Source organism: Medicago sativa, chromosome 2 (assembly GCF_051527215.1).
Source record: "Medicago sativa cultivar Bolivia chromosome 2, Bolivia_mono, whole genome shotgun sequence".
Lineage (NCBI taxonomy): Eukaryota > Viridiplantae > Streptophyta > Magnoliopsida > Fabales > Fabaceae > Medicago > Medicago sativa.
Window position 1 is genome coordinate 50,816,938 of NC_140750.1, and position 27,862 is coordinate 50,844,799.

Sequence of the window (27,862 nt, forward strand, 5' to 3'; positions counted from 1 at the left end):
TTGGAGTTGACGCAAGAGTATGCTTGTGGTTGTCATATGTATATTCCCGCGTCAATTCTCTTTGGGTTGGTGCATTTGTTTATGGGTGGTTTTTTAAGGGGTTTTTGTTCGAGCCGATGTTTTGTATGGCAACCGATTTTCCCTTGTTTGTTTTTTTTCCACCCGAGCTTGTTAGTGCTTCTCGCACGGGCTTGTTGGTTAATAATATTTTGCAGTTTCAAAAAAAAAAAAAAACAAACTACGTTTCCATTCTGAATAATATTTGCAATTTCATTTAAAAATAAATTGCTAAAAGCACATCAACATAATTCCAACACTAATCAAAAAAAAAAAAAAAAGATGTATGTTTGGTTGCCAGCTCGATGTGGGATACTTTGAACGCCTGCTGAGGTCAAAGATCCTAATTACGGTGAAATTGCATAGAACATAAAAAACTTTATTGTAACAAAAAGATGAAAAACTTTTGACTAAAATCACATTATGAGTTGTTCAATCTCCACCCATTAAATCAAACCTCTTCATCCAGTGACTGTAATACAGAATTATCAAATATTTTAATTATAAAAAAAAGGGCAACCCGGTGCACTAGAGCTCTCGCATATGTAGGATCCGAGAAGGGGTCCCACCATTTCGTGTATTGTACGCAGCCTTACCCTGTTTTACACAAGAGGTTGTTTCCAGGACTTGAACCCGTGACCTTTCAGTCACATGACAACAACTTTACCGGTTGCGCCAAGGTTATCCCTCAAATATTTTAATTATAAAACAAACAAAAATACGACATTGTCCAAACATGAATTTCCTATATGGAGATTACAATTACCAGAAACCTTCCACATGAATGTTGTGAATTAAGATAAAAATAAACTGTTGTATGAGGTCAAAATTGAAGAGATCATAAAATTACAATAATAATCTTGATCACAGACATTTAATTAAGTCTTGCAAATGTCAAATAACCAGTGTGACCTCTAGCTTCACCACATGGTCTAGCCATAACAGAAGAAGAATTAGGATAGGTAACCACACTAGCTCCATCCGAACGCTGCCTCCTCTTGCAAGGGAGAGAACCATTAGAGCCGTCATCACCGTTAATCTCTAAGCTTTCCATTTTCCCTTCTCGAACTTCGTATGTCCGTAGGAGTACCTCAAAAGTCCTTATATCTTTCACATAAACAAACGTATACAAAGGAGTTTTGTCAGTGCTTAAATAAAATTACCATTAGTTGCATAACTACTACGTGTGAGAGAGTGCGAAAATAAGAAACATATAAAAGAAGAAAAAACGGGAAGTACCGGTGAAGTTGGATTGCATTGTGTCACATGATCGTTGTACTTGTTCAATACATGGGGAGAAAGAACATAAAGTGCCGTCATGTCGTAACATTTTTGCAGCTGAAGGAATAGCTAGCCAAGGTTGAGGTAGATCCAAAAAAACTGCATCAGCCAAGCCAGCAAATTCTTCAGGAAACCCCTCACCTTGAATGTCCCTCACTCCCGCAGTGACTAAGCTGCTTATGCCAATCTTCTCAAAGTCATCCCTACAAGAAGAAAAACAATATTCATATCTGTAATTTACCTTTACACTGAACATCTCAAAGTTTATCACCGCATTGAGTACAGTTAAATAAATTTGAACTTGAGCGTTGACATTCTGAACAGTAGGGTATTAGATCACCAATAATATTACTTGCAATTACTGGAAAAAAGAGACCACAATATAATGCAAAGAAATGAAAGTGCCATCAATAGCATATTACGGAAAACCGCTACGTGAAATAGAAGATAGTAACGTGGGCAAATAGCAGAAACCGCATAACAGTTGAAATAAGTCAATTATATATAAAACAAGGCACCCTACATACAAATAAAAAAGGGAATGGAGGCAGAGCATAGCTTATATATTGTATTACGGTGAATACAGGAGTAATACTCACCGACTCCTAAGTTTTTCCATTGTAAAAATAAGCCACGTTGGGCACACATGCAGATTCTTCAATTTTATTATTTAAAAGAAATGAAAACAAAATTACACTATTGCTCGTATATCAGCTAGCAAAACTTTAATAGCTGCCGCTATTGCCCTGATAGTGAAACTGGGATAGCGCTGCGGTTTTCATAGGGGATCATCAAAATCCACCATGTGATAGCACAATAGTGCCGCTATTGAATCAATTTGACAACATTGAAAAAAACATACTCGACATTTGCTAAAGTTAAACACGCATGTATCAAACATCAGAGGAAGTCTGGTGTATTGCATAGCTCATCCAGCCCTGTGCTCATGGAAATCAAATGTATAAACATGCCCTTCACAAATGGTGGCCACGGTGGAATTGTGAGGCAGATTTTTTTAAGCCCGCCATAGCCAATTTATGAAGGGATGCCCGCCATGGCCAAGGAAGTCAAAATCACGATCAAACTCATGGGATCGTATGATTTTGCTACCCCTTGGCATGCTGGAGTATGGTCGGAATCAGAATTTGGTGGGTGCGGCCAGGATCACTGCAGAAAATTGAAGGTACGGCGGAATCTTGCAATTCATTGATTCAGGTTATCTTCCTTGAAATTCCGGGTTCGCGGGTTGGGTCCAGGACCCAGTTTCACCAAAAATACGTTTTTTAGGCGGTAATGGCGTGTTTATATGACAGATTTTTAGCCTTCCACAATTGACAACACTGCCTAAAAGTCTCTTTTTTCTGCTATTGTTGCTACATCAACTACCAAAAAACTAGAATAACGGCAAAACTATGATAGTGTTGCAGTTTTTTTAGCGGATTCATCAAAATCCGCTATGCTATAGCGCCAATATTTGACAACACTAGAAAATAACACATACAACATTGCCTAAAGATAAGCACATGTAAATCAAACATCGTCAGAAAAAGAAAAGTGCAGTATTACCTAGCTGATCCAGATCTTTGTTCGTGAAAATCAAACGTATAAACATGTCCTGTAGGAGCAACTGCCCTTGCAAGTGAAGTAGTTAAAGACCCACTTCCAGTACCAGATTCAAGAACGACACAACCAGGAACAATCTCCAAATACATAACAACAAAGCTGATATCTGCAACATATAGAATCTGTGTCCTGTGGCTTAAAACTAAAGTCCACAATTCAGGAGTAGGTGCTAATAAGTAAACAAAACCGCCCTTATTGCTGAATACTTTAGACCCAAATGACTTTCCTATCCAATCTGAATGTTTGAAAACACCGAATCGATTCTGTAAAACCGATCCCTCAGATACCGTTACTGGCTTCATGTTGTCATGCCTTGCATAAACAATTGCCAAATCACCGTTACTAATTGTTCTATTAAATGACATCTTTCTTGTAGAATCGATAGCCAACATTTTCAATAAACAAGTACCTGCAACCCGAAAACAGAGAAAACAATGAAACATCTGTAATAACTAGAAACTAGAAATTGATTGAAGATAATCTAGAAGTTTCTAATAGCTTATCAGTTAGTTAGATTCTGAGACTATCGTTGTTTCTAGAAGTTTCTAATAGCTTATCAGTTAGTAAGATTCAGTGATTTTGCAACCGAAAAATTGAAAAAACCATGAAACCTAATAACTAGAAATTGATTATGGCCCTGATTGGATAAGCAACTTATTTTTGCAGCTTATAGCATAAGCGCTTATGCATAAGCTATTTTTATAAAACAGGGTACAACAATGTCAAATTGTTAGTGCAATCTATAAGTCATTTTCATGAGCTATCTTGGAGAGTTTATGGAAATAAGTTGAAAACAACTTATGAACATGTACAACAACAAAATCAACCGTCTTATCTTACAAAGTGGAGCCGGCTATACTACATGGATCAGATTACGCCAAAATGTTCTAATATAAACCAATCATAAGTTGTTTTCCTAAGTTTTCCCAATCAGTGTCACAAGTGTTTATGCCAATATATAAACTCAAAAGTAAATCCAACCAGTTTTTTTTCCTAATAGTGCCGCGACCCATCTTGCACTGTGATTCTGTCAAACCCACCGTCAATTCAAACATGCATAGAATCGCATCAACAAGCGATATAGGAGGGGGGAAGGGAAATGCAAAAAAATAATAATAATAATAAATAAATAATCAAGCTTAAGAGTTAATTTAGATTCTGAATCTCTACTTTTTGTTTACAATTGCAACAGATACTCCCTCCGATCATTATTATAAGCAAGATTTTTTTTTTTTCCAAATCAATTGAATAACCGGTTATAAATCAAATACATCAATTATTATATTTCAATGAATATGATAAATGAATATTTGCTTGTAAAAGTGACCGGAGCGAGTATACTAAAGGAGTATAACTAAATACGTGTACTCTAACTCTTTTCATAGCAAAATTTCAATAATCTATCAACTATTTACGAGTATACTTACGGAAGTATCTCTGCATTGTGATTCTGTCAAACCCACCGTCAATTCAAACATGCACAGAGTCGCATCGACGAGCGATATAGAAGAGGGGGGGGAAGGGAAATGCAAAAAAAAAAAAAAATAATAATAATAATAATAAATAAATAATCAAGCTTAAGAGTAATTTAGATTCTGAATCTCTACTTTTCTTTTAGAATTGCAACCAGCGGCGGAGCCAGACAAAAAAGTTTGGGGTGGCCGTCATCCCGCCATCAAAATAAACTAAAATATAATATATAAATCATTCAAAATAAACCAAAAACCGTTCATTCAAAATTTAAACTACATAATATATAAATTATCATTTCATACCTAAAGATACACTTTGACATAAGGTTTATGCATAATATGAAACAAAGATAAACATTGTTACACAGAGCACTTTCAACTATAATTTTCACCTATTGTTTAATTAAATTGATTGTTCAAAATTGAACCACAACAAAGCAAAGGCAAAGACGCATGAACATAACAGGTTTAACAACAATTAGGAACAACATATAACGTGAAGAAACTGAAAGTATGGATTTCACATTAGCATGAACATGACAGGTTTCTCACATTGGCATGAACATGACAAGTTTCTCAAACAACATAACAGGTTTCACATTGGGTTAACATCATTAACAGGTTTCACATTGGCATGAACATATGAATTTTTATTTTCAAAAGAACACATGGCAATCAACTAAAGAACTCATGTAATCATCAAATCACAATCATAAATTGGAAGAAAATTACATTTAATTACACAGTCATTACTTACAACAATTAGGGTTTGTGGAGAGAGATGGAGATAGCTCTCAAAACTGAAGAAGGAGGAGATTAATCCGCCACTGGATGGATGGAGAAGGAGGAGAGTGGCCGGCGGCGGTGGTGCGGTGGAGCGATTGGCTTTGCTGAATCGCGTTTCTCAGTTCTTCTCTCAGATGAAAGAGAAATGAAACTGGATTGGGAAGCATTAGTATTACTGAAGGGTAATTTTGTAATTTCCGGTATATAATTTGTTTTTTTTTTTAAGGATGGGGTGGCGGTGGATCCCCCTTGCCACCCCCCGTTCCGCTACTGATTGCAACAGATATTCCCTCCGATCATTATTATAAATAAGATTTTTTTTCTTCTTCAAATCAATTGAATAACCGGTTATAAATCAAATACATCAATTGTTTTTTTTTTTTTTGAATGGTAAAATATATTATATATATATAAGGGATTAAATCCCAAGTAATACACCAAAAAGAAAATAAAAATACACCAAAACACTCATTGAAAAATCAATAACAATCAATTTTCCAATACCACCAACAGCGAGCAAAAAAGCAGCCGACTACGATATGTTGCTTCAACCGATCAGAAACGCCCACCACTCAACATCCGATAAGCCGGAGGAGACATCAACAAGCCTAAAAGAACCTGAGTAAACACCTGAACTTGTCCAAACTCGGCCCACCAAAAACCCGATGCCAAATTCGAAGACGGAGAACAGGTGGAACAGCAGCACAAATCAAACCAACTCGAATCAAAACATACCAAAACAAGTCACCAACTCAACACCAAAAGCACAACCCCGAACACCTTATCAATACCACCCTCAGGACAATTGAACCGTCTATCTTCGCGGAGGAGAAAAATCTCAAATCATCCAGAGACTGGACCCACCACAACTGCACGACCCTTTGCAGACCTAAGGGACGCCGCCGACCAAAGACCGACGAAGAGGGGAAGATTGGGAAAATGAACAGAAGCTTGGACGACTAGAAAGAAGGAACAGTAACCAAAACCAGCACGGAAAAGGCACAAGCCCCTCTCCACAAAAGAAACAAAGAACAAAAACAAAAGACTCAAACAGACGAACAACACAACAACGGCGACCAACCCCTTACAACAAAACTGAAGGTGCATGAATGACTGCTACCGCCAACACGGAGCGTCTACACACAATCCCTTTCGAGTGACATCCAGAAAAGCAAGGGATCACCAAAACAACACAAACAATCGGCAACAGGAACAAACAAAGAAAAAGAGAGACGGAACAAATCGCCACCACCGATATAACAACATATCTAAATCCGGCGAGGACACACCCACGACACACAAAACAAAGAAAACGGACGACACACAACACAAAGGAAACGGACAGCCTATAACAGATCCGGCGGTAGCTCAACTCCGGCGAGGACTGGAGGAACACACACCACCAACTCCGGCAAGGCTAACACCGCTAGAACACCAACAACAACACCACAGTCCCACGACACGACAGAACACCACCCACGTCGGAACACCTAACCACCACGACACAACAAGACCACGAAAACAGGCGGCCGAACCCCACAAACACGAACACAGCAACGGAACAAAGAACGAAAATATGTTCAAACACCAAGAAAGAGGAAGAGCAACACAAAGGATGCATCAACAACCACAAACCTAAGTGAAAAACAGACATGCGCCGGATCTGAGCAAAACCAAAACGGCGGATCTGCGCCACAACAGCGCCGGAACAGACCACACCAAAGCCAGCGACCACCGGAGCAGCAGAAACCCAAGAAAATCTCAGAAGAGAGGCGCACCGAGAGGACCACTGTCGCACCACCACAAACACAAGATCCGGCCACCTGATCCGACGCGATCTTACCCCTGTTCCAACGCTGAGAAAACAAGACTCGGGTGTAATAGCCTGATTTTTCGATTAGATTTATTTTTATTATTTTTAATTGTGTTATATGTGCTCTTGTGTGATTATTTGCCTCAGTGTGTATTTTTGGTTGGGATTCGCATAATTCGGTGTTAGAAAGGGTATTTTAGTCATTTTGGACTTAGGGGCATTTTGGTCATTTTGAGAGCAGGGGTAATTCTGTAATTTTTGCTGAATGTTATTTTTAGTGCTTAGTGAGAGTTATTATTTTTACTAAGTGTTGGAGAGTGGAGTAATTATTTAGTTTACCGTTAAGTGACCGTTAGTGTTATATTTTACCGTTAAGTGAGTAGTAACATTTTGGGTTAGAATAGAAATGGGTTAGGCCCATTAAGACATTGTGAGTTGAGCTCAATTAATAGAGCTTATATAAACAGTAGTTGGTAGTGAAATTGGGGCTTTACCAACATTTCATTTCATTTTTCAATTAAGATAGAGATAGAGAGAATACAAGAGTTCAAGAGGAAGAACAAGAGAAATGGGTTGGAGGTTAGAGCTAGAAGAGGAATTCATCATCTAGGAGCTAAATTGAAGCTTGGGTTAGAGATTCTTGGTGCTAGAGGTAAGAGGGTTAGGCTTCACTCATAATTTCATAACTTTTCCCTTTTACCCATTTTTTATGAAATTGATGAATTGATTTTAATTGGTGTAAATTCGTGCATGATTGTTGTTGTTATGTTTGAGAACATGATTTGTATGATAATTGTGTTGTTGTTGTTGAATTTGTATGTCAAAGTGGGTAGATATGAACATGGTAGGTTTTTGTATGAAATTGATGATGAATAATGTTGTGGTTGTTAGATTGATGATGAATTCATGTTCAAATGTTGTTGTTATTGTTTTAACATGTGTTGTTGATGAATTGATGCATTGGGTATCATGAATTGGTGAATTGGTGATGAGGATTGTTGTTGTTGTTGAAAGTTGTGGAAGTTTGGTGATTTGATGAATTTTGTTGTGTTGACGTTTTAATCTCAAAACTTACGCATGTTTAAGTGATTTGAAGTGGTATAAGTGTTTATTACAAGTGTTATGATTATGGGTAATGTTTTGATTTAATTTGGGAGTCTTGTGTTTGAATCTAGTGATTTAAGAGTGACTCCTAAGTGAAAAACGTGTTGTTAAGCTGATTTTTGAACTGTTGTGAAGCCCGATATCGGCCACCGAATTGCCAAAATCGGCCATCGATTTCTGAGCTGGTTTTCCAGTTTTAACTCTGCAAAAATCGGCCCCCGATTTTCTGTCAGGCAAATCTGGAAATATTCACATTTTTCACCCTTTTTCGTTTTGAATTGGCCTTCGGTGTAAACATAAAAGTTGTAGACAATTTTGTTAGATTTCCAGAGGCTTTGGTTTGACTTGAAAATGATTTTTGGTTTTTGAGTTATGATGAAAATACTCCAAGGTGGTCTTGATGAAGTTTTACGAAAAATCTGCATAACTATTTCTAAGTCGACCCAAACCTTATGGATTGTTTCCTAACTTCAAACTTGAGTTTTATGAGTTCAATTAAGGCGTTTTAGAGTATTCAACTTATGGTGTGAAGGTTCTATCTTGGTTTTGTTTTATAAATGTATGGTTTTGTAAAATGCTACCAAGAGACGAACTTGGTGAATCTCATGATTCCGTTATAATTGGCCGATGAAATGCTTATGTAACCTCTACTGCACGCACAAGTGACTTGTGAGAATACATGGCATATGCAATTGAACTTGTTTACCTCGTTTTGGCTTAAATGCTCAATTATTTTTAATATTGTGACTTTGAGAGACGAACTTGATTGAAATTGAGTTTTAAGAGCCAATCGTATATGAATCCTTTATAGATAGTTGTTATACCTTATGTGAAGATGATTGGTGGTGTATATATGTGACAACTATATGTTGCTTGAATTATGGATGTTGTTGGTGATTGTATATATGTTAAGTGGTGGTGAATTGTTGTTGACTGCATATATACAAGTATTGGTGATGTTGAGGTGATTAGTTTGTGTGAACATATGCATTGTAGTCGAGTCATATGTTCATGCATTCATGACTGATGGTGGTGGATTTTATATCCAATTGAGGTGATTGCGATGTTTTTGTTGCATCGAATGTGACGACCTTGAGGTGATATGGTACTGCATGCATCTAGATGAGTCTAGAGCCATTGCATACATTGTTGGTGGATTGAAATACATTGAGTTGTGCATGATGATTGAACTTGTTAATTGTTAATTGACATGGTCGAAATTGTGATATATGTATGATACACTTGTTGATACGAACTTGGAATGATGATATTGAATATATCTTTCATTTCCAATGTTCTTGTTAAATCTTATATGGATTATGATGATGTAATGCTAACCCTCAGTGGTTTACCATCTACCTTTCCGTATGGACGGGTAGATGGAGTGCAGGGTGCTTAGATTGTGTGCTTGATGTTACCGAGGAGCGGAATCCCTCCTTTTTATATGCAAGTGTCTAGATTAGGGCTCTGATCTAGGGTAGTACTTGCATGTTGGATCTTGTTTTGATTATGTAGTTTGAGTTGAGACATTGATTGTATCTGAGAGATGTATTTTTGTCATGAGATTTGGAGATGTTACTCGTATGGTTTTATATATGTTCCGCTGCTATGTTTATGAGACTTGACAATTTATACATATATGTTGTTTTTGTTAGATGACGTAGCATCTATTTCTAGAATATATTTGTATATTCGCGCGTTTTACCGCTTATTAGAAGTAGGGTGTTACATCGGCCTCCTGTACTGACGTGAGGTGATGCGGATGGTCGGACCATCGTCGCACCACCACCACCACTTTCTACATCTTGAGGGACGGTGGAGGAAGGCTTTGGATTGGAAGGGAAAAAGCTAACGGTGAAGAAATAAAGTTAGAGAGAAGGCAGAGATATTTTTTTAGAGAGAGAAGTTAAAAGTGTGGGTTTTCCGGCTAGGTTCTAGTAACACTACATCAATTATTATATTTCAATGAATATGATAAATGAATATTTGCTTGTAAAAGTGACCGGAGCGAGTATACTAAAGGAGTATAACTAAATATGTGTACTCTAACTCTTTTCATAGCAAAATTTCAATAATCTATCAACTATTTACGAGTATACTTACGGAAGTATCTCTGCATCATGATTCTGTCAAACTCATTGTCAATTCAAACATGCACAGAATCGCATCGACGAGCGATATAGAAGAGGGAAAGGGAAATACAAAAAAAATCTAACCTGGGCAGCTCTTTATTGCGTCTGACGACAAACTCTGACTGCAGTTAGTAGCCGGTCAGTTGAGTTCAAAGAGACAACGGCATATTTGATGGGAGTTACTGAATTTTGTGGTTTTAAGGGTTTTGTTAAATTAAAAAAAAAAAAAACTGTTTTTTTTTGTGTGATGTCATGGGCTTTTTGTTTGGAAGTGGAATGTTTTCATAGAAGAAAAAAAGAAGGAACATTTCTTTTTAGCCCCCCACTATCTCTTTAGGCCCCCTGAAATTACAAATTTAACCTTAATAACACGTCTAGTATATAATTACCGAAGCATCTAGTTAGGCCCCCACCATCCCTTTGGAATCTTTGACTTTGCAATCCAAAATGCAATATGTCTCATATTCTTTAAAGTATGAAATTCACACACTAAAGCGGTAGATGTTGGAAAAAAAAAGTGTAGAGGCGAAGTAAAATTTTCCTCTTTTCTCACTAGTAAAAAAAGTAAACCCGACATTATATGTCCTCTCAGTTGAGGTCAAACCAACTATCTCAAACAATGGCATTTCATATTAATTGATATTATAAGTCGAATTCATCACCAATACAATAGAAAAGGTGTTAAACAATTTCACAGATTCAGGATGTGCAAAAAACATGTCTTGTACAACTTTTGACCCAATAATTGTTCTATAAATGAAAACATAGTTGTTTTCTTCAAATATATTGAACAGGTCTTGCATCTCTGCTCTGGAACCTTTGATACTCAATTTGTATATATGACGTCTATTGTAAATTTGTTTTGCAACTGTCATATTGTCTTTATGTCTACCTTTCAATTCTAACAAAATATTTTTTGGTTTTATCAAATTTCTTATCATGTCACCAACAATCTTTGTCTCTTTTCCAGTTAAACGATCAGCAAACATAAGACCTTCATATTATGATTATGCAATCCTCAAACAAGATTCAGACTCTAGAGTTTTGTTGCACTAAAATAATCACGCAACTTAAAGGGACACCAACATTTTCTTGAACATGTGTCTTCTCGTTTAGACTTATTTTTTGTTCCTTTATGCTCGCCACTTCTTTCACAAGCTAAAACTTATTTTTCAGTTTTCTACGTTCGGAACCATTGTAGGGTTTATCTATTATATGCGTAAATTTGGCCTATATTGCTTGACAATGAGCCAAGTTAATCATCTCATCTCTATCTTCATACTTCTTTTACTCTTTCGTAACAAAATATTATACAACATCCACGGAATAGACTTCTGAATTCGACTTTGGAACAACAGTAGATTCAACCATATCTATGCATACATAAAAAAAAGGCTTAATAGGTCATTTGGTCCCTTAATTAATTTCAAGTTTTCATTTTGGTCCCATAAGTAATAAAACTCATGTTATGGTCCCTTAATTGTATCTCCGTCGGTCAAATAAATCCCTTCCGTCAAAACATTAAACTTCCGTTAGTTTTTGCCCACGTGGCAAGTATGAAAGGCAAGTTCTTTTTTAGAAACCCAGGAATTAGGGTTCTTTCATCACCATTCATCATCAAACCTAGAAATTCCAGAAAAATTCCATCATAATCGTATTCCTTCTCAATTCTTTCCTCTTCTCTCAATTCCAAATTTGAATCCCACAACAACGAATTCCTAATCCTTTTTCTCTAGAATACCAGATACTCCCTAATCCCTCTTCTCTCGAAAAAGTGGTGAACGATGAAAGTGGGTCATACAAAATGAGATTTTGAATGCAACTTTGATTTCTTAGCAGGTTGGAGATTTCAGGTTCTGATTGTGAAGCCATTGTTGTTCATCATCATCACGTGTTTCCTTTTCTTCTTTTTCTTTCCTTTTATTTTCCTTTTCTTCATTCACGTGTTTCCTTTTCTTTTTCTTTCCTTTTCTTCTTCTTTCATTTTCCTTTTCTGGGTGTTGAATTCATTTAATTTTTTCTGGTTTTTGAATCATTAAATTTTTGGATTCTAGATCTGAGAACATCGATGTTGTTGCATCTGGGAAAGAAACACGAACAAGAAGAGAATGATACTAGGGAATGAGAGAGAGAAGTTGAAAGGCAAGGAAGGTTACAGGAAGCTTGAAAATGTGTGGAAGAGATTAATGAGAAAAATGATATGGTGTGTTATATATTAGGCTTAATTAACCATCCATAATTTTGGTTGAATTGTTTCTATTTTTTTAGGGATAAAAATCGATGAATGTGAGTTGAAGATGATGAAGATTAATAAAGAAGAAGATGAAGAAAGAAAGAAAGAAAAAATTAGTTGTCGGTGGTACACAGTAAGTTACAATAGACAAGCATAATCGAATGGTCATCTTTTTTAAAAATCAGATCAAACGGTTTAAATTCAAAAATTCAACAAGGTCTAAGGTGGACCACTCTTAATGTTGGTCCATCAGAGACATTTGGGGTTAAACTTAACAGCTTGGGATTTATTTGACCGACGGAGGCAAACTTGAGGGACCAAAACATGAGTTTTATTACTTATGGGACCAAAATGAAAACTTGAAATTAATTAAGGGACCAAATGACCTATTAAGCCTAAAAAAATTTTGTAAAAAACAACATTAAAATATTAAGCAAATGTTTAAACAAATGAATTAAAATAATAAAATGCGGAAAAAGAAAATTATGTTGTACACAAATGTATAAAAATAATAAAATATTTAAAAAAAATTACTATGGTGTAAACAAATGTCTAAGCAAAAGCATTATAGTGTAAAAAAAAATTACAATACTAAGAAATATGTAAATAAATTTAAAAAAAATGAAAACATTTCCTCTAGTACATAAGTACCGGATAGCTCGATACGTAACTACCAGAGACTGTAAATGACAGAAAATCATAAATTTATGTAGAAAACTAGTTACAAACCCGTGTTTCGCACAGGTTGAATAACGTATCTTGTAAAAAAATTGTTCTAAAGGAAAAATGAGCAAATTAAGAAATATTGCACAAACATTAGAAATATTTATCAAAATATTTATCAAAGCCTTACCAGGTCTTGATTCATGAAAAGAGCATATATTTTGTTCATGAGATCAGGAAAACAACATAATAATTAAGATTAAACTAATTGGAACCAATGAAGGAACCAATGATGTGCAAATTACAATTACATTCGCATGACACAAAATGAACCAAAGAAACAACATTTCCAAGTTAAGATAGTTTTGGATTAGAGTTAAGGGTAAGTCCAAAGTATTATACATTCAAGTACCATACAGGCTAGAGTATAGGAGTTCATGAAGAACAAAATGGGTAGCAGTCAAGTAGGAAAATAAAAGTATCTCTAAATTGACAATGATGAAATGAATACTCATTACCATGTTCGTAAACTCTTTCGTCAAACAAAGAAAAACAAAAAGAAAAATTAAAACCCTCAAAACTCTACCCATCATTTCTTCACTTCATATCATATTTTTCTTCTTTCTAATATTTGTGTATATATTTGGACGTACAGTAGCCTTGCATGGAATTAAATGACATATATTAGTGAATATATACTCTTAGACATGTATCGATAAATCTAGCAAATACACTGTTAAATTAACAAATTTGTTTGACACATTAAGGCCACATTTTCTTCTTTATTTCTGTTTCTCAAGGTGAAAAGTGAGATTAGCTGAAAGGAGATATGACTACTACCTTCTAGATAAGCCAAGAACTTCAAGCTTGATTTGTAATTTTTCAAGAACTCTGGTCTTCCAGGAGAAAATGCACCTAGTTTTCCCTTCTGAATAGCAAAGAGAACCTCTCTAAGGATTGAATTGGTCAAGAGGTCAAAGACGTGTAAACCTGAATTTTCTGCACCAAATACCAAACTTTAGATATGTAAATATAATGGTTTGATATGTAAGCATGATATATGTTAGCACAACCACAACCACAAGCATGACCATAAATGACCTAACTAACAGTACATGTATGTGAAAGGTGGTTTAATAAGTTCTAACTTTTAAAGACCAAAAAGGACTAAGGATTGCCTCGGCAAGTACTGACATGGTCTAAGAAACCAATGCAATATGACAGATTAAGGCTCATATGGATCCTAAACCTAAAGTGGTAGGAAAAAGTTAGATGAGGTACCAGCTAAAGAAATATACAACAAAAATTTGCAGTCTTTATAAATGTGTTTAAAGGGACTTTACCAAATCCACAGGAATCAAGTATCATAAACCATTTATCAAGTTTTTCATGTATTTCCTTTCTTTCAGCTCATGAACATAATTTGCTGAATTTTTGCGTTTTTCTGAACGTAATGCAAGACCGCAGCCCGACCACTGAATGAAAGATTTTGCAATTCTAGGAAACAGAAAAATTAAAGTTTCTCACAATTAAATCCATTTATTCATATTTGACATCTTTGTCAAGAAAAGTATAAATCTCACACTCTTTGAACAGATTCGGAAACAATTTACCTTAATCACACATCCTTCCCCGCTAACACTATCAGTGATATCAACATCAAGCATCTTCGACGGAGGCAAATATCGTGATTGAGTGTGAACTGGAGATGAACGATCATATAAACTGAAATTAAGATCCATTGACAACATGACCAAGATGCCAAAAACAATATATTAATTTAAAGAAGATTGAAATAAATCCAAAATAGAGAATTTAAAGAAGAAGTTCAACTTACCCAATCTAGAAGATATATAAAATTCCCCTCTTTTGTGTTGTTTCCCTTTCCATCATCACCTGGTCATTTGTTTTCTCTTCCTGCAAACACAAAATATGAAATTACTTATCAAAGCAAAACAAAGATTGAGGGGAATAAGTTATGATATCGCATTGTATAATCATTTTAAGTTACGTTACATTATTATCTACACAGAAATCCATAACATTGAAATCTACCACCAATAAGGAGGAAAGAAAATAAAAATCGATAAATAGTTTCAATTCAGCTCCGATTTGAAGGGAGAAATCATCAACAAACATATTAACATTTCACATCATATGAACTTAATATTCTCTATCCTAAATAGCCAAGCCAAGACAAAATATTCCCTATAATTTATTTTTTTATAAGTAAGCTCTAATATTTCAGGTTGAACGCAGAACTTTGAATAGGCAAATAGAGAAACCGGTTCTTTCATACGAAGTAATTTTATTCGAGACATTGTTGCACACTAAATATGAACAATTTCTTAGTCGATATTTGAACATTAGTTTGCCATGTTGGATTTTGGCTACATTTCATAAGTGTATTCTAATACTTATGCTAATAACATAATACTACCAGAACTGTTTATGTCACACATAAATTGAGCCTAAACAAACTTTCACAGATACCCTCTTAATCATCAATCCTTTACTATGCACCGTATGTCAATTGGAGCATTTTTTAGTAGATACCTAAGGCTAAGTTAGATACTTAATTATAAGCCTGAAGCTGAGAGTTTTCACGCTATAATAAATAGTATAGATATAAGAGTACTCACAGAATTCCAAACCAGTTTATCTGTTCTGCATAAATAAATAAAATGAATATAGAAAATGAGAGAAAGTAAAAGGAAAAGAATGAAAGAAGCATAAAGTATAATAGTGATGATGATGAATTGAACTAACTGTTGGAATGATTTGGTACGGAAAGTCTGTTCGCCGAGAGAAAGACACGCAATCCATTTGTCCTTGAACTGCATCTCCGTGCAGAGGAGGGAAAAAAGAGTGATTCCGGTGAGGTTGGCAGCGAGAGTAGTCTGTTAGTACTACCTTTCAGAACGGAGTATATCCTACAAAAAAATCCAGATAAATAAAACAAAATCAAGAGCCCTGTTTTATCTCTTCTCAATCCCTTGCATAATGGTGTTAGAGAATTGAATTCACAACTTAAATAAAAGGATTCATTGAAGAATTTAACAGGACTTGGAGACAATTTCAAAGCCTAAATATAAAACACACATTTGTAACCCAAAAAGAACATAAGTTGTAAAATTAAATCCATGAGGCATTCAATCAAACATGTAAAATAAGAAATAATTAAAGATGGAAAAATTACCCAAAAGCTGATGAATCCAAACAACATCTTGAACAGGGGAAATAACATGTCTTTGCATTTCTCTAACTCATGAAAAAGTGTTCGAAATAGACATTATAATCTTAAGCCAAAAAGAAAAAAACATTCTTCAAAAAGGATTACGGAGACAAAACAAATCAATAAACACAAAATCACCAAACAACAAACCCAAAAACTTCAATATTGGAAATTCACTTCCAATTTAATTCACCTATGAATCAATCCCCTTTTTTTGAAAATTAAACTTTGAATCCCTACAATGAGTCTAATACAGAGAAACAACATTAATAATATGATTCAATCATAGATAATAATACACTAAAATCTTACCTTAATGAAACCAAGCCTTAATGTCATATAGTCCAACTTTGTCACAAATCCATAAAATTACTTGAAAAATGATTTCTGAAATAAAAATGCAAAATTAGCCACATACAACAAACTACTTTGAAAAACCAGTAAAATTTTAAATATAATTAACTACGTACAATTAACCTACCAACCACCCCACTATAGCAGAATCTTTGCCAAAATCAGTAAAATGATCCTTGATAAAAGCATGTTGATGAACATGAGTCACCGTATCCGTCCGTTCGGGGGCTGCGTTAGACTTGTATGCATATTATAAATTTTAGGCTAAAGTGCACTTTTTAAACCTTTTCACCCCTTAAGTTTAAAAAGTTGCGATTTTGGCCCCCCTATGGGAAAAAAATGAGAAAAGTGACCCCCTATGTTTAGGGAAATATGCTCTTTTGACCCCCTAACATAAGGAAAATATGATCTTTTGACCCCTTATCTTCTCAAAAAGTTGTTATATGGCCCTTTTTTGGGACACGTGGCGTCTTCTCAGCAATTTTGGGACGAAAGGGGCCAAAATTGTCATTTTTTTAAATAGGGGGCCAAAATTGGAAATCCACTCTGTCATATTTTTTATTGTTAGTTAGTAGATAATAAGAATGATGTGCGACTTGTTTTCAATGATAGGTCGCAACTATATACTCACTGCCTGCAAAAATAATGACAATGCAATTGATCCTATAACAAAAATAAAGACATAAAACATGCAGTAACATGCTTTCAACTTGAATCATGCGAGTTTTTTGAGTTACGTCATCATTTTTCTTTGAAACAAAAGAATGAAATAATATGAAAATACATAAACAAATATTAATCTTTTTGCATATTTGGCTTATTAACATATAAAACAAATTGTGAGGTGAAGTAATAGAGACAATTTTTATAGTATCAAAATTAAAATACAGTAAAAAAGAAATTAAATTCTTTAAACCTACAAATTTCACTAAGAAGCAAATAAGATATATCATGAGAGAAAATGTAGGAAGATGAATAAAATAAATTTTGAAATATGAAATTAAATTTGAAAGTGAAAAAGAAGAGAAATGGAGGGAATAATACCTTGAACTTTGACATATGAATCCTGACAATTATCTAATGCATATGTATGCGAAGTGAATTTAGTTATTTTAGTGTTCTTGTACTCTATTTTCTCAATATTTCCTCTTTGATTGTCTATTTCAATTACTAACATTCTTTGCAAAGGTTATTTTTATCAACTTCAAAATAGATATATACACTCCTTCAAAAAAAATTAGATATATGCAAAAACATGTTAAAGTTATGAAAGTATTAAATGAGATCACAAAGGACCTATGTGGAGCTTGAGCATGAAGATTCCATGAAGGTTTGATGAAGTTTTGCATGGTTAAGATGGTGAGGGTGAGGGTTGAATTTTTGGTGTAAGAGGAGAAATGGAGAAAGAATTGGGCTTGGCCCATTAAAAAAAATCTTGAGTGAATTTTTTTTTTGTGAGGTGGCACTCACCTAAGTCTAAAAATTATAGAATTACTAAATTGCCCCTCATGAGGGCAAAAATGTAAAAACATGAGACATTTCTTTTAATACATGGTATAAGTAGATGAATGTGAAAGGAAGAAGTAAGGTTTACCAGCTAATTGATTGCAATTGAGTGAAAACTGAGGCTCATTGTTTTATTGATTGTGATGAAAACACACAAAAAAAACGTCCAAAAATTGCAGGGTTTAGAAGGACATTTAAGTTGAGAGAAAAATATGATATAATTTGTCATATATAATGATGATTTTGGGAGTTGAGTACCAGAACTTATGGTCTGGTATGCATCTTCCGGTAATTATCTATTGGACGTGTTATTAATTCCAACTATACTACCAGCTCCTAAATGTTTCCTACTTTTGTCTAGTTTTGCACATTTGCATGAATCGTCTTTGGTATTATCATGGTTTTGTGAATTGGAATGAAAGAATTCATATGCTAATGGTGAAAAGGCTTCAGAATTTTGGTAAACAAGTCCATGAGGTGCTCTTTTGTGAGACATAAACATTGAATTTTAAAATGAACATCTGGTAGTTATATATTGGATGTGTTAATAAGGTCGTATTCGTAATTTCAGGAGGTCTAAAGAGATATGGGGGGCCTAAAGACAATTTTTCAAAAAAATTATGAATCGTTATGTTGTGCACATATATAGAATCGGAAAAACATAAACCATCATTGCTTTCAAACATGGGTGTAGTTGTATTATTATGAAGTTAAAAAAGAAAAACATGGGTGTACTCAAATTGGCACAATAAACCTAAGAGAATTGGGATGAGATGATAAGCAATCTTTTCCAGCTTAACTGAGGTCCTAAATTCGAATCCAGCCTTAGAAACGTAACATTATTGAACCTCTTGAGGAAGTGTTTTATCGCGGTTTTACTCAGCTTGAGAGATTACTCTTTGCAATTGAAGTTACATCTTCTAAAGAATACACTCATTTATGGCTAGAAATTGATTCTCAGATTGTCCTTCAAGCTTTTAAGTCCACCTCAGTGGTTCCTTTGAGGCTAAGAAATAGGTGGCTAAACTGCTTAGTTCTAACTATTAATATGACTTTTTTGTTACTCATATATGCAGGGAATGAAATGAATGTGCAAATAGATTGGCCGATTTTGGCTTAACCCTTTCCTCTTTTAGCTTTATGGGTATATTTGTATGACTTCCTTAGGATGAAGTACATTAAGAATAGGTCGGGTATGTCCAACTTTAGATTCATTACCTTTTGAAAAGGTCCTTGCTCAGTCCCCCCCTTTTTCCTTATGTACTTTCTCTTGGTATTATATTTTATGTGATGCTTCATGCATCACTTTTGGTTAAAAAAATTGTAAACAGATGAAATGACAATAATCATTCACTACAAGAAAAACACCAAACTAAGACGGAATTTCGGGACGGAATTATTTTCCGTCCCAAAATAATTGAATTGGGACGAAATTTGCGACGCTATTTTGTCATAAATATTTTATTAAATAAATCTTTATTGTTTTGGGACGGAATTGAAATTCTGTCTCCAATTTGAGACAGATTGTCATTTCTGTCACAAAATTGGGACGGAATTTTTATTTCCGTCACATATTTGAACCAAAATTTGTATTTTAGTTCAAAATTTTATGAAAAATAAGGGCGGGAATTTTGGCGCCAACATCGTGACGGAAATATGCAATCTCTTTATCGGTCGCAACTTGATATATTATATATTTATTTATTTATTTATTTAACTTTTTATATAAATCATAGTGAGAAATACATTAAAGAAATTAAATTAAATTTTTTAAGAAATTAAATTATTTTAATAATTAATTTTATTATTTTTATGTAAATTAAAATTCATAATAGTTTTAATATTATAGTAAAAAAATTAAGTTTTTTTTATATATTGGAAAAAATAAAGTTATTTATAAGATATTGTAAAAATAAAATTATATACTTTCAAAAAATGAAAACAAAATAATATACAAAACTTAAAAAAATAGTGAAAAAAATCCTTTTAAGTTTCTCGTTAACTTGATAAATAAAACAAATGTTATATATGTTAGTAAACAACTCGTTAGCTTTTTCTTTCATTCGTTAGCTTTCTCTTTCATCTATGAAAACCTAAATCCCCAAATCTCTCCCTCTCCCATTCAGCGATCTCTCCCTCTCCCTCTCACAGCCATCGCTCTCAACTCAGTTTCTATCATTGACCGCCGATACGAAATCACTCACCTTCCTCTGCGATGGCTCTGCATCCTTCGTTTGGACTTTCCCTTTGCTTCATGGGTAAACTCATCTCTTTTGCTTATGTGTTAGTTTGTTCTTATTTTTAGTTTTAAAATTTTACAAGCTTCTGAGATTATTAAGGTTAAGGCTGGTCACATTCTTTCTTCATTAGTAATTTTGTTTTGAGTTTTTTGTTTTTGGGTAGTTGTAGAATTAATTGTTTTTTTGGGATTATTGTTTTATGATAAAATGGGTGATTTTTATTTGATGGAATTGTGTCTTCTTGGTGTTTGAAGAAATGTGCAAGAGTTGATGTATGAGTGATGAGCTAATTGTTGTGCATTTTATGAAGTGTTAAAGGAAATTTAAGAGATTGTAATTACTCTTCATTGTGAAGATTGAAGATTGTTACTAGTGTAGGTGATTGAAAATACCTGCTTCATAGTTTTGATGGAAGTTTGATGGGCTGGATGTGTATTTTGAAATATCTTTTGTTACATTGAAACCAACTAGTGTGTGAATCAATGGTGTTTGAATTAAATTTATTTTGATTTATCTAATTTTGAACTATGTTTATAGGAACTTGGATCAACTTGAGGTGTTATCGAAGAAGCTTAATCAAAGACTGTAAGAGCTGAGGCGTCTTCACAATCCATTGCTGCAACTAGGTAATATTTGGTGGTGGTTGTTAATCAATTGGTAAGTAAGCAAGTTTCTGATGTTAATGTCCATTAACTAAACAACTTTTATGCCATTAACGGTGAAAGCATCTACTTTGAATGATGGTTTAAAAGAATGGTTTGTCTATATGCTTGAATGCCCTCCTTTACATGCTTTAGAAATCTATGGTTGAATTTTCTGATGTATAATGAGGTAAAAGTTCTTCTATCTTCTCCTTTAGCACTTTTTATCTATTAGATTGCTATAATAATTTGTTGGGTATTGTTGCAGGTTCTTGGACACATCTGCTACCATATACTAGCTGCTGGTTTGAATGGATACCTGGCCACTGTAACTAACTTGAAGAATCCTGTAAACAAGTGGAAATGTGGTGCTGCTCCAATTTCAGTATGTTTCTTTTTCGTATTTTTGTGTATCTTTCGTGTTCAGTATACATTCATGATGGTTTTATATAATGTATCTACAGAGTCCATATTAGAGAATGTCTTTTTGACAGTATTATGTGTTTGCAAGGAACTTTAGGCTATGATGACGGTGAAGCGTTGGTCTCCTAATCCTGGAGCCACATCAATCGAAAAACCCGCTATCCATTCAGCTACTGTGGATTTGAGAGGCAAAGCATACGAGTAAGACTTCTTGTCATGTTTTATTGATGTGTTAATGCTTTGGGCCCTGTTTGGATAAATAGCTTAATTAAGTGGTTATAGCATAAATGCTTATTATTTCTATAACAAAAGATTAAATAAAACTGTTTTCAATAAGCTATCTTAGAGAGCTTATGGGATAAACCTGAAATCAACTTATGCACATGTCATAAGCCTTTGTCCTATTTCTCTCAAACAGTCTCAAGTGCTTATGCCATTTTTTGTAGATATGCTAAGACAGTTGAAACAGACTCTTGACATTATTTACTTGATCCATACTTGCTGTTTTCCTCACTATTAACATGCACATTTGTTTTTTTTTTTCTCTATTAAATTACATGGTCATATTGCTTGGTAGTTAGGGCACTGATGCATGTTATTGATTGCAGGCTGTTACGTCAATAAAGAAAGCATGTGTTACGTCAATGAATCTCGAATAATAAAGAGCAGCTGCATCTTCTAAAGATTGTGTAAAATGGTACATTATTTCTCATTTGAAATTCAAAGATATATTGTTTTTGCATTAATTGTAAAAGGGGTACATTTGATATCAAATACATGGATGACGATATGAGTTTTGATAGCTTGACATTGCCTTTGGGGGTACACATGATCATGACTATTTCTTTCCTTGTGTTTTTGTACAGAATCAAACCTTGGATATTTCTTAGACAAATCAACAATTGATGGTGTACGTGGTTTCTGGGTTCAACATTGCCAAGACCCGAGGAAGTTATTAGAACTTAAGAATTAATTGAGTTTGATATTTTGTATATCTTCAAGTTACTAGAAGGTTAACTTATTGGATGATTGATAGTGCTTTGACATTTTGTTAGATACTTGCATGTTTTTGATGGAACTATTGATGTTTACAAATTGAATTGTACTTTTGGCATTATTTTTTGAAATTGTTATGACACAATTAAATGTGCATAATATTAGGATGTTAAAATCACGGAAGAATATTGTAAATAACATTCGTCATTCGTCGTACATTATTTATTTGTGACTGAAATTTTTATATAAATTTATCCCAACAAATAATTTAAAAAAAAAAAATTAACCCAATCTGGGACGGATTTTAGGCATTTTGTCGCAAACATCGGGACGGAATTTGAGATTTCTGTCGCAATGTTGGGACGGAATTAAATATTTGGGATAAAACAATTAATTACATCCCGTCTCAGATTCCGTCCCAAACGTGTGACGGACGATATAATTCCGTCCCTAAATATTGCGACAGCAAGAATTGCGACGAAAGTATTTTTTCCAAAATTCCGTCCCAGATTGCAATTGGGACGGAAATTTACACTACACTGCGACGAAAATTTCCGTCCCAAATCAATGTTTTTCTTGTAGTGATTGAAAATTCATAGTGAACGAGCCAAGATTTGAACCCCGGTCACAACATTTGGCCAAATAATTTCGACATTTCTACGAGTTAAGTTAAGACATTTCGACATTTCTACTAGTTAAGTTAAGACTTGTGAACATTTTAAAGTTGTCTTTATATAGTTGTATAAATAAAAGAATTTAATTTTTATTGATGTACCCCTATTTTATTTTATTTTTTCAAACGGTCGTATATCATACTAGATACAGGTACCATATTTTACATATGAATCATAACCCCAACGCATAAAAGATATTTTCTTTTTCCACTCTACTCACTTCTCACGTACCCTCCAAAATTCTTTTTTATTCCATGCAGATTTTATAATTCGAAAAAAAAACGGTTTGGACTATATAATCTGAGACATGCATATATATATAACCAACATCATGTCATCCTTCTATTAACCAACATCGGATCATCCTTCTATTTAGCAGTTGTAAATTTTGTCATAAAAGATCAACAAAAAAATAAAATGAAAAATGACAAAACCTATAAAAAAAATTAAAAATGCCACTAAAAATTCTAAAAATCAAATAATGGTAATGCAGTTTTGTTTTAGATATTTATGAGATAATGAAAAAATTAAAAAAAAATATTTTTATTCATGTACATTTTTTTATGGTACAAATTCTTGTAAAATATCTGTCAAAAAGACACTTATTTGGAGGAGTACCTCAAACTTCGTATGTCCGTAGGAGTACCTCAAAAGTCCTTATATCTTTCACATAAACAAACATATACAAAGGACTTTTGTCAGTGCGTAAATAAAATTACCATTAGTCGCATAACTACTATGTATGAGACACAGAGAGCAAAAATAAGAAACGGTGAAGTACTGGTGAAGTTGGATTGCATTGTTTCACATGATCGTTGTACTTGTTCAATACACGGGGAGAAAGAACATAAAATGCCGTCATGTCGTAACATTTTTGCAGCTGAAGGAATAGCTAGCCAAGGTTGAGGTAGATCCAAAAAAACTGCATCAGCCAAGCCAGCAAATTCTTCAGGAAAACCCTCACCTTGAATGTCCCTCACTCCAGCACTGACTAAGCTGCTTATACCAATCTTCTCAAAGTCATCCCTACAAGAAGAAAAAAAATATTCATATCTGTAATTTACCTTTACACTGAACATCTCAAGTTTATCACCGCACACACGTGTATACAAGCATGTAAATGAATCCAACAAAAGTTGAGTACAATTAAATATATTTGAACTTAAGCATTGACGTTCTGAAAGTAGTATTAGATCACATAAAATATTACCTACAATTACTAGAACAAGAGAAAAAAATATAATGCAAAGCCATGAAAGTGCCATCAATAGCATATTACAGAAAATCCACTATGTGAAATAGAAGATAGTGTTGCGGGCAATAGCAGAAACCGCATAACAGTTGAAATAAGTCAATTATATATAAAACACGGCCTGCATACAAATAAAAAAGGGAATGGAGGCAGAGCAAAACTTATATATATACACATACTAAAATTCGAAAGATATTTTAGGGTGTGTTTTTTTCAAGGATTATTTCTAGAAATCTTAATCCTATTAAAGTGTTTGGTAATTAATTCAGTTTTCCATGAATATTTTTAAATAATAGTATATTTAATTTAAAACAAAAAAATAAAAGAGTTAAAATAGTGTGAGAGTGAGAAGTTATGGGTGGGAATAAAAGATTCTATACTTTAACAAGAGAGTAATAAGTAGAAAAATCATGTGTAAATTTTATTCCTAAGAATAAAATGGACCTAGGCATAATTTAATGTTCATTTTTTTTTGTTTTTTTTAAAGGATGTTTAGTTTCTTTTTTCAAGTACAGGTTATATACAATTGAAAATGTGAAGGTGATGGAAGGAATATTTTAAGAAGGTATACGTCCCAAAACCAATGAGATTTATGAATTAATAAGCCTAATTTATTCATGGTAAGTTAGGACATGATTCTAAATTTGGGTGATTTAAGGTGTGTAAGAGAGATTATAAGAGAAAGAGTTAATGATGTAAAGTTTTGATTTTGACAAAACTTTTGACAAGAAATACATTATTGTCTTAGTCCTTAGTAAAATGCATCACCTAGAGACAACACTTTAGAAAATGGTTTAGATTTATAAAGAGCCAATAGATGAAAATAACGCCACTTTTTTAAAAGTCTTAAAATTAGATGTCCACGTTCTATGTTCTATCACTTTCAAAAATGATCTAGATTTTAGTAAAAACCTCACACACATGATAGATACATACCGCAAAACCAACTCTCCATTTTGATTATAAAACACCCCTTCAAACATTGTCCACATATATATATGCACACTCCTACACTATCTGAAAACAATTTTGTGAAACAAGTTCTTTTTTATTTTCACATTTCAATACACTTGCTTATCACTCATTCATGTCATACAATCATATAACACATGTGTATGCAAAGAGTTCTAGACTTGTATCTCAAGTTTTGAAGGAATAAAAGAGTCTGAGTTGCTATTGTGAAGGATCTGCACATGCCCAATACATCACCAACTCAAAACTTCAATCTTTTGACTCAAAGATCCAAAACCAACAGATATTTTCTCATACACACTGAAGGGTTGCATTATAATAAAATATATTGCTAAGTGATTCATAACCAATTTTTGTTATGCTAAATTGCATGCTTATTATAGGTTAACCTGCAACCTCATAACCAATTTACTACACAAAAATCAGTTTGTAAAGCTACCTGCCCAAGAATCATTTTAGTTTACTTAATCTGTTAATACAGACTTAAACACTATATATTTGTTTGGTATATATATAAATTAATTTTGTTAATATCACTTCACATTTGCCCTTATTTTTTGTCCACATATAAGTGATTATCTCTATTGATATTTTTTTAGTTTCGATTATAATACATTTGGTGGGAGACTGAGAGATAATTATCAAACTCAAACAAGTAAGCATGGCAAGAATATATTCTGATGTTTCCCTCAAAAAATAAAGCATATATATATATATATATATATATATATATATATTCTAACATTATATATAGAAATAGAAACAATAACCGGTCAATATTATAATTTATAAAGCATGCATGTCCTTCCAAAGTCCATAGGAAATGACAGAAATGAACTAAACACGCAGCCTTCCACTTCACAAAATTACTTGTTGAAAGAGATTTTTAAAAATAAAAAGAGTCACTAATTTTTTTTATTTTTTTTTTTGTAATAAATTGATCCCATTTTTCATACAACTTTGTTAAAAAATGCTTACATCACGATTTAACATTGAGGTGAAAGGTCCAAGAAATGTCTATGACAACAAACATGATTACTTACATCTATTTTCTTCTTATTATTTTCCAATTCAACCTTAATTTTATAGATAAATATTTATCAACAACATTATAAATTAATTAATCGATCGTGTTTGTTTCGAATTAAGACGGAATAATACGCCTATGAACCGTAGTTTTGAGAGAGATAAATTTGAACCTACCAACTTAGCAATAAACGTTCACATAAGCATTTTTTAGCTGAGTTATATTGAAATAGGCTAACGGTGCATATATTTTATGATTTGAACCAGGTTCACACTTTTACTAAAACAAATGATCAACTTAAAAATATATAAAAAAAAAAAACTAAAAGAACCAATCCGATACAAACGTAAAACTTAAAGAATCTTATGATGTATAATTTAACCTAGTAAATATTAAACAACTTACATTTTGACTTTATGTAATCAAGTTTAAGATACAACTTAAAATCTTAATGTTTAACTACTGATATTTAAATTCCTTGCTCTCTATGTTTGAACAGAATTGCACTAAAAAATCGCTTACTGCACACTAATTAATCATGATTCTTTTCAGCAAGACTTTGATAATCTCACCAAAGTGAAAAACGAACTCTACATTGCAGCAAATATCTTCCTCAAAAATTCCTGGCCCAAATATCTCGAGATGTTTTTTTTGTTTAAAAAAACACATTTTAATCGATTTTCTTCAAACCAACTTAAACAAGTAACGTAAATTTCACATTTGAGGAGATAGCTCAATTAAGAGAGTTCAAATATCCAATGACACAGTTTTTTTTATCGTCATTAATGTCACTTTAGTTATTAAAAAGAACTTGGCTTTCCCAAATTTTTTATTGAAAAAAGTAACATAAAAACATAGGACAATTCAAGCTTAATGTGAATGAAATCAAAACAAATTTAAGGACAAGATTAGCAAAGGATGTTATGGCAATTGTCAAAAAAATTCCCAAATAAGCATCTCAAAGGACATTTGCTATGTTCAACTCAAGCATATATAATTCCTTAGTATTTTTGCCCAACTCTTGCAATTTTTGTTATAATAGTCAGGTGCTATGTTCAACTCAAGTTTTTCTTTTTTTAAACAAATATTCAACTCTAGCTAGTACGTGATTAATTAATTTGGCCATAAATATTAGTACTTCTAAATTTAAATCTCTAAAAAAAATGTGCTTTTAAATTTAAATGTATACATCCTCTAAAAAAAAATTAAATATACACATACTGAAATTTGAAAGATCTTAAATGTTCAGTTTTTTTGACTTTTTTAAAGGATGTTTAGTTTCTTTTTTCAAGTACAGATTATATACTCCCTCCGGTCACATCTATAAGCAAAAATTAACTTTTTAGGTACATTGAATAATTAATGTATCCGGTCATAT

The 27,862-nt window shown here is 33.3% G+C and overlaps 2 protein-coding genes across 8 annotated transcripts; one reads left to right on the plus strand and one right to left on the minus strand.

Moving 5' to 3' along the window:
- Positions 1–783: 783 nt before the first annotated feature.
- LOC146948637 (uncharacterized) lies at positions 784–10,429 on the minus strand. Of its 3 annotated transcripts, XM_085744838.1 has the most exons (5): positions 5,191–5,391; positions 4,389–4,411; positions 2,905–3,370; positions 1,297–1,541; positions 784–1,164 (listed from the first exon to the last, which is right to left on the minus strand). In XM_085744838.1, exons 2-5 carry the CDS (start codon positions 4,402–4,404, stop codon positions 932–934), a joined length of 960 nt encoding a protein of 319 aa, XP_085600964.1. In that variant the 5' UTR covers positions 4,405–4,411; positions 5,191–5,391; the 3' UTR covers positions 784–931. The 3 variants fall into 3 exon arrangements, with proteins under 3 accessions (XP_085600964.1, XP_085600965.1, XP_085600966.1); XM_085744839.1 differs by lacking the exons at positions 4,389–4,411; positions 5,191–5,391 and adding an exon at positions 10,353–10,429; XM_085744840.1 differs by lacking the exon at positions 4,389–4,411 and having other exon boundaries at positions 5,191–5,437.
- Positions 10,430–20,297: 9,868 nt separating this feature from the next.
- LOC146948638 (pyrophosphate--fructose 6-phosphate 1-phosphotransferase subunit alpha-like) lies at positions 20,298–22,680 on the plus strand. 5 transcript variants are annotated; one of them, XR_015026926.1, is made up of 6 exons: positions 20,298–20,517; positions 21,037–21,330; positions 21,409–21,525; positions 21,652–21,764; positions 22,172–22,260; positions 22,430–22,680. XR_015026926.1 is itself a non-coding variant. In XM_085744837.1 (6 exons), exons 2-5 carry the CDS (start codon positions 21,274–21,276, stop codon positions 22,185–22,187), a joined length of 294 nt encoding a protein of 97 aa, XP_085600963.1. In that variant the 5' UTR covers positions 20,304–20,517; positions 21,037–21,273; the 3' UTR covers positions 22,188–22,260; positions 22,430–22,680. The 5 variants fall into 5 exon arrangements, 1 of the variants encoding a protein (XP_085600963.1); XR_015026924.1 differs by having other exon boundaries at positions 20,303–20,517; positions 21,037–21,156; positions 21,661–21,764; XR_015026925.1 differs by having other exon boundaries at positions 20,303–20,517; positions 21,037–21,125; positions 21,661–21,764.
- Positions 22,681–27,862: the final 5,182 nt, after the last annotated feature.